This window comes from Scyliorhinus torazame, chromosome 18 (assembly GCF_047496885.1).
Source record: "Scyliorhinus torazame isolate Kashiwa2021f chromosome 18, sScyTor2.1, whole genome shotgun sequence".
Taxonomy (NCBI): Eukaryota; Metazoa; Chordata; class Chondrichthyes; order Carcharhiniformes; family Scyliorhinidae; genus Scyliorhinus; species Scyliorhinus torazame.
Window position 1 is genome coordinate 156,573,907 of NC_092724.1, and position 21,605 is coordinate 156,595,511.

General features: G+C 46.3%; 1 protein-coding gene across 1 annotated transcript; it reads right to left on the bottom strand.

Moving 5' to 3' along the window:
* Positions 1–258: 258 nt before the first annotated feature.
* Positions 259–13,547, bottom strand: kpna2 (karyopherin alpha 2 (RAG cohort 1, importin alpha 1)). The gene is made up of 11 exons (XM_072483708.1): positions 13,372–13,547; positions 12,973–13,087; positions 12,749–12,886; positions 12,572–12,654; positions 10,582–10,850; positions 7,106–7,200; positions 5,438–5,701; positions 4,733–4,966; positions 2,454–2,636; positions 1,371–1,520; positions 259–582 (listed from the first exon to the last, which is right to left on the bottom strand). The coding sequence occupies exons 2-11, from the start codon at positions 13,042–13,044 to the stop codon at positions 493–495; spliced, it is 1,578 nt and encodes a 525-aa protein (XP_072339809.1). The 5' UTR covers positions 13,045–13,087; positions 13,372–13,547; the 3' UTR covers positions 259–492.
* Positions 13,548–21,605: the final 8,058 nt, after the last annotated feature.

Genomic DNA, 21,605 nt, shown 5'->3' on the forward strand with positions numbered 1-21,605 from the left:
CCCTTAATTGGAAAAAAATGAATTGGATACTCCAATTTATAAAAGTAAAAAGTAAAACAAACATTACAAATTAAAGGTTTATGTACCAAGCTATCCCTCACTCCACTGAGGGAATGGCTTGTTCCAGATTTTGAAAAATCCATTACCCATAGTTATAAGTATAAGCCAAAGTACCTATCGCAGCATACCAGGCAGTCTGAAATAATCCCTCAATTCTTAGTTGCATTTGGTCCATTACCAATTAATTTTAGCACTGGATAGTTTTTCAAAACTTTATTAATTTTATTTGAAACCAAAGACAGTATTAACAGAGGTTCTACTGCACCAATGCCAAATGCCCAGTATTTACATTAAAAATTACAAACCCAAACCAGATTAAATTTTATACAAAATGTACAGAGCATATAGTTAAGTAAGTGCGAAATGCTATTTGACAGTTAAAGAAAAGAAAAAGGAAATAAGAAAAAAGAAACAGGTCATTCAAGTTGTCTTTTAAAAGTCAAAGGTTACAGCAGGATTCTCAGCCTGGAATGTAAAAGCTTCTTCAGTAGCATCTGGTACAACACTCTGGTCTTCCTCAACCTACAAAAGCAGAAACAGTAATGCTGGATTATCTTCTACGGAGTAAAATTCCTTGGTTGTGAAGACTCAATTTTACATAAAATGGAAAAGGATAATTTCAAACAAAATCTACACAAGTAAATGTATCCAGTCTCCAGTAATAGATGGCACCTTAGCCAGGTGTTACCAATAGATATTTGAACAGTGGAACCTTGGTGAAAAAGGCAGCTTTGTTCAGGATAAATTTTTCACCAATGGTTTGTTGCAACCATATTCCATGACAGGATTGTGGGTGACTAACATCTATAAGATGTTAATTAGTTAGCAACTGAGGCAACCGTTTTATGGTTTTTATGCTTAGCACTGCTGCCTCACAGCTCCAGGGTCCCATGATCTATTCCGACTTCCAGGACTGTGTAGTTTGCACTCTGTTTGTGGGGGGTTGTCTCCAGATGCTCCAGTTTCCTCCCAGTCCAAAGGTATGCAGGTTAGGTGGATTGGCCATGATAAATTCCCTCTTAGTGTCCAAATGTTTAGTGGAGGCACGGACTTAGTAGAGTGCTCTTTCCAAGGACCAGTGCAGACTTGATGGGCCAAATGGCCTCCTTCTGCACTGTAGGGATTGTACGATCTAGAATTTATCAGCTCCTACGGAGAGTAGTAGTTTCCTTATTTCCAGCTTGTCACAATTCCACCAGCCAACAATAGCAATTAGTTCCATTACCATTCCATGGTAAATTTGAAGATTACAACTTGCCAATAGGACAAAAATAAAGTAAGCTGAAATCCAGCCCAACAGCTCCACTTACCTCTTCAGAGAAGTATTTTTCTATCAGGTTCAGTGAAGCTTTATACACCTGTTCGTTTTCATGGGATTGGAGCGCTTCAATTTTGTCTAGACCTCCACATTCTTCTATTATCAGACAAAGCTTCTCAGTTTCATTAACCTTTTCTGCAGTCTGTGGAGTAAACGAGCAATGAAAACCAAGCTCACTGTACAATTGGACTTCCTGTGCAGCAATAAAATTGGGTTGCAAATTTGGCGTTTACGGATTTCCCAATATTACAATCCAATTTTGCCATCTTGCCCAACTAGATGAGCACTTCTGCTCAGTTCTGAAAGATGGCCCTGTAGCCTTATCAATAACCAATTAGTCAAGCAACTTTCTGGAGTGCATTGACAAGATTAAACAAGCTTACTATGAAGCCAACTGTTGCACAAGCTAAATGTTGTGTTTCCAGCCATCCATCAGAACAGATCCAAAGACATACATTGGTTCACTCTGCTTTTAAAAAAAATAGCCTGGAAACAACGGATAAGATGACAACGCGTGTTTAATTGCACTAAAATTACTTTTCTTTTTAAGCAAAGGGAAGATTTTGCACCAATTACAAAAGAATTTTGCACAATCATTAACTCCTGCAAAGCACCCTCAGCATTACATTGTACCTTCACAATTGCCCCAGCTAGGAAATTGCAAGATGCCAATTCATGTAATTTCATACTATTTGATACCAAACCACTGGGTACTTACAAAATGGATAAAACATGAGATTTTGGCTTGTTTAGCACACTGGGCTAACTAGCTGGCTTTGCAGAACAAGGCAGCAGCACAGGTTCAATTCCCATACCAGCCTCCCCAAACAGGTGCCGGAATGTGGCGACTAGGGGCTTTTCACAGTAACTTCATTGAAGCCTACTTGTGACAAGCAATTATTATTAATTACACCAGGGGGGGGGGGGGGGGGGGGGGGGGAAGAGAGAGAGAGAGAGAGAGAGAGAGAGAGAGAGAGAAAGAAAAAAAAAGTGTTCAGCAGTCTACTCCACTTGTGCAATCCCACAGGTGGGTTAGTGTTATCAATAACATGCTTTGTACTGAAGAGAACCTTACCAGAAATATATTAGTAATGGCATCTAAAATAACTTGGATAGTCTTGCAGTCTTTGACTGATAGCAAGGCCAATAATGGCTCCATAACTCCAGATTGAACAAGGTAGATAATTTGGTGAATTGTACCACCACTGGTGTAGTTTGTAACAGCCCAGACTGCTTCTTTCTGAGATTTAAAGTCACCCTGTGAAATAAAGTTGGACAAGTGGTTATAATTAAATGCTGTGTAACAGAAAGGCAGAGCATCTAGATACACAGCAGCTACCTATGCTAGTAATGGCAAGAATTAATGACAACAGAGATCTTTTGTTCACCTGAAATGAGCCCAATTCCAATTCTAGAACCTCTTGACTGCAATATTCTGTACAGTACTTAAAATATTTATGCACAAGTCTCAGTGGAGCTCTACAGCTGATAACCAATAAACTGATTGCTGGTTAGTTGGCATGCTATGTCAACACTAATGCCAACTTCTAGTCAGTCTGGAGGTCATCTCAGTCCTGAGGATGTAAGTGATCCAGGAGTAGAGGGTGGGCTCCTCTCAATCTGGCTCCTGACCACTTGCAAGGCTCCAATCCAGAGAAATACCCACTAAAGCTGAAGCTAGAGGAGCAGTGACAAAGATATCCCAAGAACGGACTTTACAAGTATAGACCATTACAGCACAGTACAAGCCCTTCAGCCCTCGATGTTGCGCCAACCTGTGAAACCACTCTAAAGCCCATCTACACTATTCCCTTATCGTCCATATGTTTATCCAATGACCATTTGAATGCCCTTAGTGTTGGCGAGTCTACTACTATTGCAGGCAGGGCATTCCACGCCCTTACTACACTGAGTAAAGAACCTACCTCTGACATCTGTCCTACATCTATCTCCCCTCAATTTAAAGCTATGTCCCCTCGTGCTAGACATCACCATCCAAGGATAAAGGCTCTCACTGTCCACCCCATCCAATCCTCCGATAATCTTGTATGCCTCAATTAAGTCACCTCTTAAACCACCTTCTCTAACAAAAACAGCCTCAAGTCCCTCAGCCTTTCCTCATAAGATCTTCCCTCCATGCCAGCTAACATTCTGGTAAATCTCCTCTGCACCCTTTCCAATGCTTCCACATCCTTCCTATAATGCGGCAACCAGAATTGCACACAATACTCCAAATGCAGCCACACACCGTACGCCTTGTTAACAATCAACCTGGGTGGCAACTTTCAGGGATCTATGTACATGGACACAGATCTCTCTGCTCATCCACACTGCCAAGAATCTTACCATTAGCCCAATTCCTATACTGGCCTCCGTGAACATGTGGAGACTAGGGGCTTTTCACAGTAACTTCACTGAAGCCTACTTGTGACAATAAGCAATTATTATTATTATTTAGATGGAAGTTCAGAGTGATGACTGTGGCAAAAGAGCAACTTAGATTTTTTTTTTTTTTAAATACAAGCTGCATTTTCAAAATCTAGACCAACTAGTGGCACACTAATCTAGAGAAGCCAAACCAATGTAGAGAACAGTTTTTAAAGCAGGTAAAGTGTATAATTTGCCTGTGAATTCATATTGTACATAGTCCAACTGCATCCCAGAAAAGAGCCACTTGTCTCCAGTGATAAGGTGAGTACATGATTTATCCATCATAACCATTTAAATTTAGACAGGCATGTCCTTTGGATCCCAAGGTACACTTCCAAGTAACATGATAATCCAAGAGGACAGTGAACGAAAACCCAAAGTGACAACATTGTCCAGAAAAGGCTTGGTTACAAGGTGGTTAGCATAGCTGCCTCATAGCACCAAGGACCTTGTTCAGGTGACTGCGGAGTTCTCACTTTTCTCCGTGTCTGCACGAGTTTCCTCCAGGTGCTCCAGTTTCTTCCCAGTCCAAAGATGTGCAGGTTAGGTGAATTGGCCATGCTAATATTGCCCAAAACGTTAGGTGGGGTTATGGGGACCAGGGCCAAGGTAGGGCACTATAGAGCAAGGGCTGGTGTGGACTTAGATGGGCTGAATGGTCTCCTTCTGCACTGTAGGGATTCTATGATGTTCTATTGCTTGAAGTAGTAGCTTCATTGTATTCAAGGTTGAGCAACCTTTTGTAATGCTGGAGGTTAATTTCAAGCTGTGTGTGTGCCAGGATTGTTACGCAACAGCCTCCCCAAACAGGTGCCGGAATGTGGCGACTAGGGGCTTTTCACAGTAACTTCATTGAAGCCTACTTGTGACAATAAGCGATTTTCATTTTTTACGGATGACTACAGATTACTTTCAATTACTCACCTTTCTAAGCAATTGAATGAGAGGTGGAACAAGTCCACTGTCAATAACTGCTTGGATTTGTTCTGGCTTCCCAGCTGTAATGTTTGAAATTGTCCAGGCAGCCTCCTTTTGGACGTTGCTCTTTGTGTGGACCAGCAGAGCACCAAAGTAGTTCAGCACACCAGAGTCAATCACATTCTGGGTCTGATCATCTGTACCAGTCACAATATTGCCCACTGCCCTGAGTCCAGGAGTCTGAAAAACACAATTCATGAAGTGAATTACCAGTATACAACTAGAATTACCAGTATACACCGTGTGAGGTTAAAGATTTTAATATTGTGTTAACAAGTGGTTTTAAAAATACCAAATCCTTATTTTTCCATGCAATCATTCCTGGAGCAAGTATTCTTTCCAGTCTGTGGTTTTGGTCCAGTAACCCATCCACTGTTGGAGGTCTGGTCTAGCATTGTAATTGTACATTTTGCTGCGAAATGCTGAATTTATACTATTATTTGCACTAACAAGAACTGGTTGTACTTATGGATTTAATTATTGCCAGTGAAGAATCACTTGAAGCAGGTTAAAAATGCTGCAAGTGCTACAATGCTTAGTGCAGCTCAGTAGCACTGAGATATGGCTCACTAACTCACCCCAGCCTTCCAATATTTATCATTAAATTAAAAAATTTCTGAATAGCCATGTGATTGGAATATAAAAACTTACCACTATAGTTAGTTCACATGATGCCAGGAGCTGCACCAAGCGTGGCACCACCCCAGTCCCCACCACCACTTCAATGCGATCATTTGAGCCATCGGTTAGATAAGAAATAGCCCAGCACGCATCCGTGAGAACTTCTTTGTCATCATGATGTAGCAGGCGTACAAGGGCTGGCAGAATCTGCTTTACTGCTTCGATAGGTGGAGATGGGCTCTTGTTACGGCAGAGATTTGACAATGTCCAAGTTACATTTCGCAGATAACTAGACTGGATTGAGAAGAGATAGATGTTAGATACAGCATGATAATACACCCCATGCTTCCTAGTGTTAAAATTTGTTCACATTTTACGATGTTACTTCTCAGGTGGAAGCAATCTAGTCAAAACTGCTTCACTGGCCAGCATTGTACGTCAACCTACACCACAGGAAATGCTGCAGTTCAAGGTGGCTCACCAACACCTTAAAGAGGAATTAGAGATGAACAATATGGCAACCTTTTCAATCTGGAAGGTTGCCTTTCAATCTGGAAGGTTGCCACATGCAAATAAGTGCAAGAAGTGAACACATTTGAGCAAAATAAACTCATTGCTGATTTAAAATGTACACAGTATATTACACTTGATTTAAACCATGATTTAGACCATAAGACCTAGGAGCAGAATTAGGCCACTCAATCATGGCTCTATCTCGGTTTTAAAGACAGTGATTTGACCTTCACAGCTTTCTGCAGCAAAGAGTTCCACAGATTCACCACCCTCTGGCTGAAGAAATTCCACCTCATCTGTTTTAAAGGATCGTTCCTTTAGTCTGAGATTGTGTCCTCTGCTTCTAGTTTTTCCTACAAGTGGAACATCCTCTCTCTCTAGGCCTTGCAGTATCCTGCAAGTTTCAATAAGATCTTGCTCATCCTTTTAAACTCTAAAAAGTACAGACCCAGAGTCCTCAACCATTCCTCATACAACAAGCTCTTCACTCCAGGGAGCATTCTTGCAAACCTCCTCTGGACCCTTTCCAAGGCCAGCACATCCTTCCTTAGATACGGGGCCCAAAACTGCTCACAGTACTCCAAATGGGGTCTGACCAGAGCCATATATAGCCTCAGAAGTACATCCCTGGTCTTGCCCTCTCGACATGAATGCAAACATTGCATTTGCCTTCCTAACTGCCGACTGAACATACACTTGAGAATAGTGAACAAGGGCTCCCAAGTCTTTGTGCTTCGGATTTTCTATGCATCTTCGCATTTAGAAAATAGTTTATGCCTCCATTTCTCCCTTCCAAAGTGCATAACCTCACTTTTCCACATTGGAATTGCTCACTCTCCAAGCCTCTCTGAAGCCTACCTGCTTCCTCAATACTACTTGCCCCTCTTAGATCTTTGATCATCTGCAAATCATTTGAATCAATGTTACCATCACTTTTAGAACAGAATCTGTACAGTGCAGAAGGAGGCCATTCAGTCCCTCAAGTCCACACCAACCGTCTGAAAGAGCACTCCACCCAAATCCATTTGCCTTCCCGATCCCAATAACCCCTCAACCTAACCTACACTTCCCTGGACACTTAACAGCAATTTAGCATGGCCAATCCACCTAACATGCATCTTTGGACTGTGGGATGAAACCTGACATTTATATGCTACTCCAACTCTCACCAAGAAAGTGTCTCACCGATAATGCAGATAATTCAGGAACAGCCAATAATGCAAGTAATGGGTCAAGGGCGCCACACTTGATCACCAAGTCTCTGTAGTGTGATCCATCACCTGAAACAAATAAGCCAGGTCATTCTCCAGAAAAATGTTATCACAAGTATGCAAAGCAAAATCAAGTAGCAATGCTGTAATGTGTATCAGCATTTCATTGTCTGTTATTGATGGGACAAGTTAAGTTGCATATATTTGCAATTAAGTTGTGGAAGCCCAGTGTCAGGAAACATTACAAGTGAATGACTGTGAAATCACACAATCCAGATAACTGCAAGGCTCCCAAGTAATATAGGCCAAAAAAAGTCAACACCCAAGAAATTGGCGTTCTGCTCAGAAATGTCAGGGTTTTGAGCAGGAATAATTACAGGCCAGAGTTTGGGAATCTCAAAAGACAGACCGACTAATTCTATGAGTGAACTGATGCATTTTGGCAGAACGGATGGGCACTATAATCTTAATGGTAGAGTTCTAGCAAGTGGTCGCACACAGGGCAGCTCCTGCTCGAAGGCATAGAACAGAGCCCCCCCGCTGGGAGTAGCATATCTGCTGGTTAGCAGATCCAGCAGAAGGTGAAAGACCTGGCCAAGTAAAGAGACGTGTGGCACAGCTTTATTGGTTTTGGTTGGGGGTAGGCCAGATGGAGCAGTTATTGGCTTTTATTAGAGAAGAGTTGTGTCAAAGAAAAGAGATGCAGGAGGACCGATGGAAGGCCATCAAAGGAGTGGTTACACCCCTGAAGGGCTTGATGGAAAGAGTCAAGAAGTGTTTGGAAGTACAAGGGTCACAGTTCTAAGATGTCAGACCACAATGATTGGGTGATGGCATGAGAGTCAGAGGTGGGGCTCCTGGGAGACCTTTGCACTAAGAGCAAAGGTGGAAGAGCAGGAGACCAGGTCAAGAAGGCAGAGTGTGTGTATTGTCATATCTTCCACTCCTTCTGGCAGGGTGCCATGAGATAAGTCTAATGCTGGCAGGGCTGGTGGCAGAGGTGGTGCTGGAGAAGGTCCCAGAGGTGGATTAAGCACAGGTTTCAAAGGCAGAAGCCAAGAGCAGAGGAGCCACCACAGGCAGTGATTGTGAGGCTCCATAAGTTTATGAAAAAGGAAAAGATCCTGCGTGGGTCAGGGAGAAGCAGAACCATTAATGGGAGGGGATCAAGTTCCAAATATACCAGGACATTGGAGCAGAGCCAGCAAAAAGACACGCTCGATTCAACAGGGCCAAGGCTTTATCGACTTTCTAGGGTGCTTTACCCAGCAAACGGTGGGTGACTTTTGAAGGCCCGGAGTATTATTTTGAAACCCCAGAGGCAACCAATTACTTCATTAAAGAGCACAAACTGGGGGAGAACTGAATTTTAATGGGTGACAGAGGAACTGGCACAATGGAGTTTGGTGGATACGGGTAGCATGAGGTTTCTCTTTTCTTCCGGGGTGGAGGGTTTTCATTGGGTCATCTACTTGCAGGGATAATAGGTTTGTACGGGGCAACAGTCTTTCTCTCCCCCCCCCCCCCCCCCCCAAAGACTGGAGGCACCTGCCAGTCTGCAGCCACCACTCAAGGTTGACGAAAACTCAGCACGTGTCCTGCGCCATCAGGAAGTCTGCCCATCTGGGGCAGGCCTTCAGATGATATCCTGCGCCGTTCCAACAACGTGCACCGTACTCCCCGATGATGCAGTTTAAGGAGGGGCGGAGCATCCAAAACAGGCACCACCCCCCGATTTTGCGTCAAAAGGGATTCTCCAGCTGATCGCCGATTACAATATCAGCGTCGGGCAGAGAATCCTGGGGTTTGAGAGTGCGAAGGGAGTGAGGGACCTGGGTGGGAGACATGAGCAGGATGCTGGTGGCGTTAGTGAAATGTGTACACACCAAATTGGGACGATGTGGGGTTTGTGAGGGGGTTGCTGGGAGCGATCCAGACTTGGCCACACATCAGTTGATTATGGGAGGGGATTTTAACAGTTTGCTGGGGCGAGGGTGGCCATGTCAATGGGAAGGCTGAGAAGTGCAAAGGAGCTGGGGGGTTCGACTTTGTTCGGGATGGGAGCAAGAGGCTGGGATGGAGGTTGGATACGGGGTTGTTAGCAGACAGGGTTTTGTGATAAGGTGCGGTCGGTGATTAAGGACTATGTGGAGTTCAACCAAAATGGAGGTATCGGCAGCCACATTGTGTGGGAGGCATTGAAGGCAGTGATTCGAGGAGAGCGATTATCAAGGTGCATGAAGATAGGAAAAGGAGAGTAGTAAGAACTATTATTGGGCGAGATAGTGTACAGGGAGTATTAGAGGGCCCCCCCACCATGGATGGTTTGGCAAAAGGAAAACGTTACAGGGACAAGGCAGCAGTTGGGCAGCAATGGAGGGCAAGGGGGTGCAGTAGGAATATAGAGAGAAGGCAAGCCTCATGTTGGCACATCAGCTACAGAGGCAGGCCATTTCCAGGGAAATCTGGAGGGTACAGACAGGGACGGGGAAGGCAGTGTCAGAGCCAGGGAAGCATTCGGGGACGATTACGAGATACTGTATAGCACAGACCTGAGGGGTTGCAATTTCCATGGCTGGATGAGATGGTGAGGCAGGCACTAGAGGAGCCTTTAGGGCTGGGGGAGATAATGGAGAGTATAAGAGGGATGAAGTCATGAGAAGGCTTCAGGGCTAGACAGTTATCCAGTGGAATTTTATGAAGTTTGCAGCTGAATTTGCACCACACCTACTGGGGGGGGGATTTAGCGAGGCACTGGAGAAGGGGGATGGTGGCCTGGTTAGGGGGATCTATATGACCTCCTCCAGTTGGAGAAAATAAAGTTTAAACTGAGGGGTTCAGCGGACAGCTTTGAGGGACAATGGGCTGTACTAGGTTCTGACAGGTTAAAGAAAAGCTGTTCCCATGAGCTGATGGTACAAGGATTAGGGAACATGGATTTAAGATTTGGGGCAAGAAATGAAGACATGCAATTGCAGCAAGTAGCTTGGAGTAGCCAGGTACACTGCATATGAGGGCCATGGAAGTAGAGAATGAATTCAAAAGGAAATTGGAAAGGCACTGATAATAGGGCTGTAGGGGATAGAGCAAAGGAAATTAGGCCGGTGCCATGGAGGAGTGGCCGGTGCCATGGAGGAGCATGGTTGAAATTTAATACAACATCTTAATGTACAACCACATCGTAGAGTTCCGTACACCAATAACTTTGTGGTCTTTCATGCTATATGACCAGAATATTTAAATGGAAAGAGATCAGTGAATAGCCATCAATAATAAACCCCAACTTTATCTTGCCCAGCCATCACCCCCCCCCCCCCTCCCAATTCAGAGGCGTTAAATTTGATCTAGTTACTTATAGCCAAGTTGTGACCCAATTTACAGATTGCAAATGTCAATGAGCATCTTACAAACAACCCTCCTGCTCTCATGTAGTTATTACCCAACAATTACCTGCAATGTTTCCTAAAGCCCATACTGCTTGTTCACTGATGTGTGGATGTGGAGAGGCTAACAAATTGATGAATGCTTGAATAGCACCACTTTCAACAACTGCCTTGGTCTGATCAGACGTTCCAGAAGCGATGTTGGTGAGGGCCCATGCAGCTTCAAACTGGATGGGGCTACAGTTAAAGTTGCCAAGGAATGCTACAAATCTGGGGATGAGCCCAGCCTGAATGATTTTGTCTATGGGAGGATGTTTCTCTCTAGACAGTAGTTTCCTAGAAATTAAAAAACACAAATTTTTATACAATGCCAGCAATAGTACTGTTAAATATCACTCAATGGGTTAAACATATGTAAAACACCAAGTTTCGATCCTGAAAGAGAAACAATATTCCTGGATTCAGCTGTTTAACTGGGAAACTGGAGGCAACAAACTAGATCAAGTATTTTAAAGAGTTGTTTTCAGACTCCAATATCCCCATCATCATCATGCAAGCTGACTCCGGTTGTTACAACTGGCCCACTTGGCTAATCATGGGGGGGGGGGGGGGGGGGGGGGGGGGGGGGGGGTTAGTCACCACTGTTGTATTATAGTGCATATACAGTAAGGCCCCTGTACTACAGGTACAGGGGTTGATCCCTGCCTACTGGCTCCACCCAGTACCCACTATCAATTACGACGAGACGAGGCTTTATTACAGATGCGTGGCCTCCTACAGCTGCAGTTGAAATGGCTGCCGTTCGGAGAGCACACATTTATACTCCGCCTACTGGGCGGAGCCAGCAGGCAGGGATCTACCCCCGTATCACAGGGGGAAAAGCAGTTTTTGTTCTAGGTTATCAACCCTAGCTGGAAAGCATACTTGCAGGGAATGGTTTGTGATCAACTTCAGTTCTATTTAGTCTGAGTTTATTCACCTTTGCTAATGCCACAGGTCATAAGTGACCTAACAGATTTGGAAAGGGTGCAGAGGAGATTTACCACAATGTTGCCTGGTATGGAGGGAAGATCTTATGAGGAAAGGCTGAGGGACTTGAGGCTGTTTTCATTCGAGAGGTGGTGGTTAGGAGGTGACTTAATTGAAGCACACAAGATGATCAGAGGATTGGATAGGGTGGACAGTGAGAGCCTTTTTCCTTGGATGGTGATGGCTAGCACGAGGGGACATAGCTTTAAATGGAGGAGAGATAGATATAGGACAGATGTCAGAGGTAGGTTCTTTACTCAGTAGTAAGGGCATGGAATGCCCTGCCTGCAACAGTAGTGGACTCGCCAACACGAAGGGCATTCAAATGGTCATTGGATACACATGGACGAGAAGGGAATAGGGCTTTAGACTGGTTTCACAGGTCAGCACAACAGAGGGCTGAAGGGCCTGTAATGTTCTATGCAGTGTTAACTTAAGCTTATTTGTGACACTAATAAATATATTGGGTGGTAGAGGTTTGTAACTCTTCCACAAACTGCAATTGATGCTAGATCAGTAGTAGACTCCCTATAGTGCAAGAGGCCATTCAGCCCATCAAGCCTGCACCAACATAATCAGTGCTTGAATTGGGTGATGGTGCTTTAGCACCTTGCGACTTTAGTGCATTCAGATGAATTAAAATTACTCAGATAAGGGAGAAAGTGCATCAATTCTATATACAGATAGTTTGTTCAATATTTTTATAGCATACTGGCCAATTATAACTACATTTGACAACATAGCTTTAATTAGGGGCTAGTTTACTGGGCTAAATTACTGGCTTTTAAAGCAGGCCAGCAGTGCGGTTCAATTCCCGTACCAGCCTCCCCAAACAGGTGCCAGATTGTGGCGACTAGGGGCTTTTCACAGTAACTTCACTGAAGCCTACTTGTGACAATAAGCAATTTTCATTTCATTAAAGAAAAAGAAAGAGTTCTGGGGCTCCACGTTAACTTCCAAATGTTGTAACATTTTAAAAGGCTTCTAATTCCAAGTACGGTGGCAGGAGACAGTCAATCCATTCTTACCTAGCAGCCTGAGTCGCTTGGAGTTGAGTTTCCAAACAATTGCTCTGGAGACCTTGAATGATGTCTTCCAAACTCATATGCACCTGATATTTATTTGTTAACAAAAAAAGTTCAGTAATTAAAAGTAGAACGCCAATTATAGTTTTTAATATCACACGATTTGGAGGTATACGATACCTGGATGCTGTTCTTCTCCTGAAGAGGAGATACATTTTCATCGGGAAAACTGTTAACATTCCTCCTTTTAAACAGCTGGTCATCCTTTTTGGCTTTCCGCAGCTCAACGTTGGTTTCGATTCTCCTACGTCGCAATTCCTTTTGGAGCAGGGACGGAATCAATCAGGACATTTGCAATCATCATGAAACTGCTCAACAAAACCGCCACAAACATTGCAACTTACATTGGCGTCTTTACCCTTGTTCTTAAACTTGGTAAGGCGGCTGCAGGCGCTCTCGTTGGGCGTGGTTGACATTTTCCAACTTTTCAAGCAACTCGATCAAAAAAAAAAATCAACTCTACACAACAAAATAAGACATTGGATAGGTCAACCACAATATATACACTTTGGCAAAGTTAAAAACAGTGTTGAAAGGAAAGATTTCTGCACCTCTTTTAAAAGTTAAGCACCCCTTTTAAAAGTTAGCAACCACCCAAGTTCCAACACTTAAACCAGCTTCAAAAGAGTTGCTTAGTTAAAGAGCGAATAGTTCCAGAATGAACCCAAGTTACAAGACAAAGATTTTACAAGCCCGCCACGTTTGAAGGGACTTTCGCTGGAGATACTTTCACGGAGTTGTACCTTGGTTAAAATTCCGTTACCGCTCCACAAGAGGAACAGGATAATCTTATCAACGGTGCTGTAAGTTTTAAAGTAGCTATCTCTGTGAATTAGTGTGTGCCCGGTAATCACTGCGCCTCTCCGCCCGACACAACTGCGAGCCGGGCCGCCACTGCAGCTATTTAAACCTCCCGCCTCACCCCTCTCCCATTGGCTCATTCGAGTCAAAGCAATCTCCCCATTGGCTGATTTGAAAGAAGCTGAGGATGCGGTTGGTCGGAGTTGCCCTGCCAACCGCTCAGCCAATCAGCTAGCGGCTAAGAAACTTACTCCGCGCACAGCGCCGGCCCTGGGGGGGGGTTGTAAAATGGTTAGTTTCCCCTTCCTCCTCTTCTTCATCCACGTGGAACTTGTGAAAAAATAACTGTTAGTTCAGGAATAAGAAAATATAAAATGGTCAGCAAGTCAGAGTCTGGTGCATTTCTGCAACATCGCCCGAAATCAGGTTTCGGGGACCGGTCTTGGTCACTGTTCGACACCGCATGGTTTTATGTCCGGTATTTTGTGCCTTGGGGTGCATTTACCACAAAGAGGCAGTCAGGGATCTGTGCTTGTTTCCCAGTCTGCAGCAACCTCCTACCAACTGGGACACAAAAAAAGCCAAAAGTTAGTTGTAATCCTTCTTTCCACCCCTTACCCACCCCCACATCCCTAATCTATCACTTGCAATTCAACTTTTTCTGCTTTCCATTTTTTTTTTGGTCTCAACCCGCAATGGATCTTGTGTAGAGGTGATCTAATAATGGATCTTGTGTGCTGACATCCTGTGTGAGGGTCCCTCACCACGCTGATGTCCAGTCTTGGCCTCCAGCTGTGCCCACCCTAATCATGTTTCGCCTGTATGCTGACTACAACCAGCTCTATCTTCCCCACCACCACTCTCTACTCCTTTACTGGTTTGGATTTGTCACATGGCCTGTCCAGAACTACGTGAACAGATATTTCCTGGGTGGGCACAGTGGTTAGCACTGCTGCCTCAGCGCCAGGGACCTAGGTTCAATTCCAGCCTTGGATGACTTGTGTGCAGTTTCCATGTTCTCTCCGTGTCCGCATGGGTTTTCTCCAGGCGCTCCGGTTTCCACCCACAGTCCAAAGATGTACAGGTTAGGTGAGGTTCCAGGGACAGGGTGGGGACTGCGCCTGGGTAGGGTGCTCTTTCAGACATGTTGGGCCGAATGGCCTCCTGCACTATAGAAATTCTATTCCAACCAAATATTGGAAAACCAAAGTAAATTGTCATCAATCTGCCACAAATTTTGCTTCAGTTGTACAGACCCTTGGTCAGGTCTTATCTGAAAAGCCCATTTAGCTTTAAACACTGAATCACAGAAATTACATTGGTCTTAGAGATGCTAGAACACAAGCTTAAAGAGTTCAATTTTGAATGATGCATAAACTTTGTTTGTATTCCCTTGAGTGAGAGGTGATCTAATAATGCTAATTCAAATGAGTAAGGAATCTGATATGGCAGACACAAACTATCTGAAATCACAAATCATTTTTGACACAAAATGATATGGAAACTTGGAATTTTCCCCCTCAAATGATTCTAGGTAGGGTTCTGATTGTAAATATTCCTGGGTTTTGATCACATGATGTTCTGATAATGTGACACATCTGATCAAATGACATTTTGCATTGTTCATAGGGTCCCCTGTAATTGAATGTTTTTGCTTCTGGTTTTCTGCCCACAGTGGTGTGAGAAGTTTGAGAGTGAGTGAAGAAAGAAAACCAAGGCTTGGGAAGCGAGGAAATTGAAGATGGGAGGGTGATTTGTAGATGACATAACCAGTAATAAATAACTCACGGAAAACATACTTTTTTTTATTTAAAAAAAAATCATAATAAACACAATCATACAAAACAGTTGACCAAAGTTACACAATGAAAGAACAAGACTAAGAAGCAAAAGCACATATTAACTTACCCCCTAAAAATGAAACTAAACCCCCTAACAGCTGACAGTGACTAGCTCCTTAAAAAAAAGGAAATTAAGGGGCAGCACGGTGGCACAGTGGTAGCGCTGCCGTCTCACGGTGCTGAGGTCCCAGGTTCGATCCGGGCTCTGGGTCACTGTCCGTGTGGAGTTTGCACATTCTACCTGTGTTTGCGTGGGTTTCGCCCCCACAACCCAAAGATGTGCAGGGTACGTGGATTGAACATGCTAAATTGCCCCTTAATTGAACAAAATGAATTGGGTACTCTCAATTTATTTTTAAAAAGGAAATTAATGGCAGCCATCTTAGGTAGAACCCTTCTCCCGACCCTCTATTGGTGTACTTAACCGTCTCCAGATGTAGAAAAGACATCCAACCAAGCTGAGGCACTGGGTGCAGTAGGAGTCCTGCACCCAAGTAGAACTCATCTCCAGGCTATCAACAAGACGAAGGGGAGGATATCCCTCCAGAATGGGACCTAACTCACTCTCCCACTTCACCCTCACCTCACTCAATGGAAATGACTCCACTGAGAAGACATAGCCATATATACCCAAAATAATCCCCCCACTAACCCGGCCAAAGACAAAATCCTCCTCAACAGGGAAGAGGGTGGTGCCAAGGGAAAGGAGGGAAAAGCCTTGCGCGAACAATCACAAATCTGAAAGTATCTGAAAGCCTGGAACCAGGCAGTTGGAATTTCTCCACCAGCTCCTTAAAACTGGCAAACCTCGCCTCCACAAATAGGTCTTCAAATCTCTCCCAACCCTTCACCTCCCAGGACTTAAAGGTCGAGTCCAAACCCGCTGGCAGGAAAAGGTAGTTATTGCAGTAGGGAACTAGTGAAGACAGGGAACAGAGCTTAAAATGTTGCCTGAACTGCTTCAAAATTCTCAGGGTGGACACCACGACTGGATTCAAAGGAAATCTTACTGGAGAGAAAGGCAACAATGGGGTTACCATAGCACCAAGGCTAGAACCCGTGCAGGAGCTCGCTTCCATTTGTCCCCATATGGAACCAGGACCACTGAACCACAACACTATCTTCTGAATATTGGCTGCTTAATACTAAAACAATTAATTGGGTAAAGCCAAGCCCTCAGACTGCCTACCTCTCTGAAGAAATGCTCCACAGATATTTGGAGTCTTTCCCGCCCAAATAAAGGAGGGACATTCATTTATTGACTTTGACAAAAAAGGACTTAGGGAGGAAAATGGGAAGACATTGAACACTAAATTAAAAATCTCGAGAGTACATTCATTTTCATAATAGAACCCTGTCTACCAAGGCAGGGAGAGGTTTTCCTACTTCTGTAAGTCTGACTTGATACCATCAACCAGACTAGTATAACCTAATTTATGAAGTGAGACCCAATTGTGGGCCACTGGGTCCCCAGATATCGAAAGCTAGTCTTGGCAAGGCGAAAAGGTAACATCCCCAGTTGGGCTCTCCTTGCCAGGGGGTTGACTGGGAAGCATTCACTCTTGTCCAAGTTCAACTTCTACCCAGAGAAGGAGCCAAAACTCCCAGGCAGTTTCATTTTCTCGTCCATAGAGGGGACTGGGTCTGTAATATAGAGAGGTAGGCCCTGATTTATCCCCTCCACATATCAGAGGTCTTCAGCGCTATAGCAAGCAGTTCTGTTTCCAAAGCAAACAGGAGCAGAGATGGTGGATACCCCTGTCTCGTGTCCCTAGTCAACAGGAAGTAGCCAGAGTTTAGAGCATTCGTATGAACACGAGCAAAGAGGGCCCTATACAGCAGGTGAATCCAGGAGATAAACTTGTGTCCAAATCCAAACTTCCCAAGAATCTCAAACAGATATTCCAACTCCACTCTATCAAACGTCTTTTCAGCATCTAGGGAAACAATCACCTCCGGTTTGGGCACTGAGGAGGGGAAAAATACAGCATTTAGCAGGCAAGTATATTGGCCGACAATTTGATTTGATTTGGTTTTGTTTATTGTTTACCGAGTTACAGTGAAAAGTGTTTTTCTGCGAGCAGCTCAGCAGATCATTAAGTACATGAAATGAAAATAAAATGAAATAAATATAAATAGGGCAACACAAGGTACACAATGTAACGACATAACACCGGCATTGGGTGAAGCATACAGGGGTGTAGTGTTAATCAGGTCAGTCCACAAGAGGGTTGTTTAAGGGTCTGGTAACAGCGGGGAAGAAGCTGTTTTTGAGCCTGTTCGTGCGTATTCTCAGACTTTTGTATCTCCTGCCCAATGAAAGAAGTTGAAAGAGTGAGTTGAGATCACGTCTGGGAGACTGCCTCCAGCTGCAGCGCCGGCGCTTTGGCAAGTAACTTAACATCCACATTTTAAAATGATACAGGTCAATACGACCCACACGCGTTGTGACTTTGTCTTTCTTGAGAATCAAGGAGATAGAGGCCAATGAGGGGGTAGAAGGCAACAAACTCCGGGATAAAGAATCATTAAACATATTCAGAATTAAAGATAGCAACTGCTCTGCAAACTTCTTATAAAATTTAATGGGTAAGCCATCTGATCTGGGGACTTTACCAGTCTACATCAACCCAATGCATTTCATGATTTACTCTGGGCCCAACAGGGATTCAAACTCCTCTCTCCTCTTCCCGCTCCACAGCTGGGATGGATAGACTGTCCAAAATGTCAGTTCTGACTTGTGGTAGTCACCACTAGCAGTATTATATGTATTACGGTAAGACACGTATAATAGAGGTACATGGGTAAATCCTGCCTGCTGGCTCTGCCCAGTAGGCGGGGTATAAATGTGTGCGCTCGCCGGTGCTGCAGCCATTCTGGTGGCAGCTACAGGAGGCACAACATCTTTGCTCAATAAAGCCTCGATTATTCCACTCCTCTCGTCTTTGTGGTAATTAATAGCGCATCAATTTATTGAGCAAAGATTTTTAAAATGATGGATCTTTGCATCAAGCCTGATCGCCTGCAGCTGAGCCCTCAAGCAGCAAACGCTACGTCTGCCTTCGACCACTGGCTAGCCTGCTTTGAAAGCTACCTCCGAACATCCGCTGAGGTACCTCGGATGCGCAGAAGCTCCTAGTCCTTCATTCATGGGTGAGCCTTGACATTTTTCCTCTCATCCGGGATGCACCCACTTACCCTGAAGCGATGGAGCTCCTGAAGGGACATTACGTTCGGCCAGTCAACCAACTATACGCCAGGCACCTCCTGTCCACGAGACAGCAACTCCCCGGTGAGTCTCTGGACAATTTCTGGCATGCCCTGCATATCCTGGGGAGGAATTGTGACTGTCAGGCAGTTTTGGCAGTCCAGCACACAGAACGTTTAATCCGAGACGCCTTCGTTACGGGCATGAGGTCTGCGTACGTCCGCCAGCGCCTACTGGAAGGGGGAACGCTCGATCTTGCGGGAACTAGGCAGCTCGCGAACCCGTTAGAAGTGGCCTTCCGTAACGTCCAGTCGTACGCCCCCGACCGCGCGGCACCCTCGTGGGCTTCGTGGGCCCCACCAGCTGCCGACTCCAGCTCACGGCAAGCCTGCGGCAGCCAGCCAACCCTGGGGGGCCCCAAGTGCTATTTTTGCGGGCAGAACAAACACCCTCGGCAGCGCTGCCCGGCGCGGAGCGCGACCTGCAATGGATGTGGAAAGAAGGAAAGAAACGCCGCTGTTTCCAGGCCCTGCATTCCTCAACCCCCCATGTGCGACCCAGGGGCGCCGCCATTTTCCTCCTCGCAAGCCACGTGCGGCCCATGGGCGCCGCCATCTTCTCCGCAGGCCACATGCGGCAGGTGGGGCCGCCATCTTTGATGCCGCCCGCCATGTGAGCCCTGTGGGCGCTGCCGTCTTCAGCACCATTTTGGACGGCGCCTCAGGACCCCTGCTCGTCTGGCCGTTCATCGCCTGCCGCTACCTCCACCACCGTTGACCAGCCGGGACCTCCCAGCATCTGCTGCAGCTCGCCTCGATCACCTTGGATCAGTCTCGGCCCCGCAACCTCACAACCGCAACAGCGACGGTGAAAATCGATGGGCACGAGACGACCTGCCTTTTTGACTCCGGGAGCACAGAGAGCTTCATCCACCCCACGACGGTAAGGCACTGCTCCCTCTCGGTACACCCCGTCACCCAGAAATTCTCCCTGGCATCCGGATCCCATTCCGTGGAAATCCGGGGGTACTGCATCGCGACCCTCACCGTCCAAGGCGTAGAGTTTAGCAACTTCCGGTTATATGTCCTCCCCCACCTCTGCGCTGCCCTGTTAATCGGCCTGGACTTCCAGTGCCACCTCCAAAGTTTAACCTTAAAATTTGGCGGACCGCTACCCCCCCTCACTGTATGCGGCCTCATGACCCTTAAGGTTGTTCCACCTTCCTTGTTTGCGAACCTCACCCAGGATTGCAAACCCATCGCCACAAGGAGCAGACGGTACAGTGCCCAGGACAGGACCTTCATCAGGTCGGATGTCCAACGGCTTCTGCGGGAAGGGGCCATTGAGGCCAGCAACAGCCCCTGGAGAGCTCAAAAGTTAGTAGTAAAGACTGGGGAGAAGCACAGGATGGTCATTGATTACAGTCAGACCATCAATCGGTATACGCAGCTCGACGCGTACCCCCTTCCACGCATATCTGACATGGTCAATCAGTTTGCGCAGTATCGAGTCTTTTCCACAGTGGACCTGAAGTCTGCCTACCACCAGCTCCCCATCCGCCCGGAGGATCACCAATACATTGCGTTCGAAGCAGATGGCCACCTCTATCACTTCCTTAGGGTTCCCTTTGGCGTCACTAATGGGGTCTCGGTCGTCCAACATGAGATGGACCGAATGGTTGACCGGTACGGACTGCGGGCCACCTTCCCGTACCTAGATAACGTCACCATCTGCGGCCACAATCAGCAGGACCATGACACTAACCTCCAAAAATTCCTCCAGACCGCCAAACTCCTTAACCTCGCGTACAACAAGGAGAAATGCGTGTTCCACACCAACCGCTTAGCCATCCTTGGCTATGTCATGGAAAATGGAGTCCTAGGGCCCGTCCCGACTGCATGCGCCCCCTCATGGAACTCCCCCTCCCCCACAGCCCCAAGGCCCTGAAATTATGCCTGGGGTTTTTCTCCTACTATGCCCAGTGGGTCCCTAATTATGCAGACAAGGCCCGCCCACTCATTCAGTCCACAGTTTTTTCCCTGACGGCTGAGGCCCGCCAGGCCTTCAACCGCATCAAGGCAGACATCGCCTAGGCCACGATGCACGCGGTCGACAAGTCCCTCCCCTTTCAGGTCGAGAGCGATGCATTGGACATAGCTCTGGCCGCCACCCTCAACCAAGCAGGCAGGCAATGGCCTTCTTTTCCCGCACCCTCCATGCCTCCAAAATACGGCACTCCTCTGACGAAAAGGAGGCCCAAGCCATTGTGGAAGCTGTGCGACATTGGAGGCATTACCAGGCCGGCAGGAGATTCACTCTCCTCACTGACCAACGGTCGGTTGCCTTCATGTTCAATAACACACAGCGGGGCAAGATCAAAAACGACAAGATCTTGAGGTGGAGGATCGAGCTCTCCACCTATAATTACGAGATTTTGTATTGCCCAGGGAAACTCAACGAGCCCCCTGACGCCCTATCCTGCGGTACATGTGCCAGCGCACAAGTGGACCGACTCCGGGCTCTCCACTATGACCTCTGCCACCCGGGGGGTCACCCGGTTCTTCCATTTCATCAAGGCCCGCAACCTGCCCTACTCCATTGAGTAGGTCAGGACTGTCACCAGAGACTGCCAGGTCTGCGCGGAGTGCAAGCCGCACTTCTACAGGCCAGATCGAGCACACCTGGTGAAGGCCTCCCGCCCCTTTGAGCGCCTCCCTAAAAAGGGCCCCTCCCCTCCACCGACCGCAACACGTACTTTCTGAACATGGTCGATGAGTATTCCCGGTTCCCTTTCGCCATCCCATGCCCCGATATGACTTCTGCCACGGCCATTAAAGCCCTCCACAGCATCTTCACACTGTTCGGTTTCCCCACCTACATCCACAGCGATCGGGGATCCTCTTTTATGAGTGATGAGATGCGTCAGTTCCTGCTCAGCAAGGGCATCGCCTCGAGCAGGACAACCAGCTACAACCCCCGGGGAAACGGGCAGGTGGAGAGGGAGAACGGGACGGTCTGGAAGGCCGTCCTGCTGGCCCTTCAGTCTAGAAATCTCCCGGTCTCCCGCTGGCAGGTGGTCCTCCCCGACGCGCTCCACTCCATCTGATCGCTCCTCTGCACCGCAACT

Bases quoted from the DNA above. Each gene is read 5' to 3' on its own strand.
- kpna2 (XM_072483708.1), bottom strand. From the start codon at position 13,044: ATGTCAACCACGCCCAACGAGAGCGCCTGCAGCCGCCTTACCAAGTTT. The intron at 12,887-12,972 runs GTAAGTTGCAAT...CTGCTCCAAAAG, and splicing joins ACAAGGGTAAAGACGCCAAT to GAATTGCGACGTAGGAGAAT. The intron at 5,702-7,105 runs GTGAGACACTTT...TTCTCAATCCAG, and splicing joins CTGAATTATCTGCATTATCG to TCTAGTTATCTGCGAAATGT.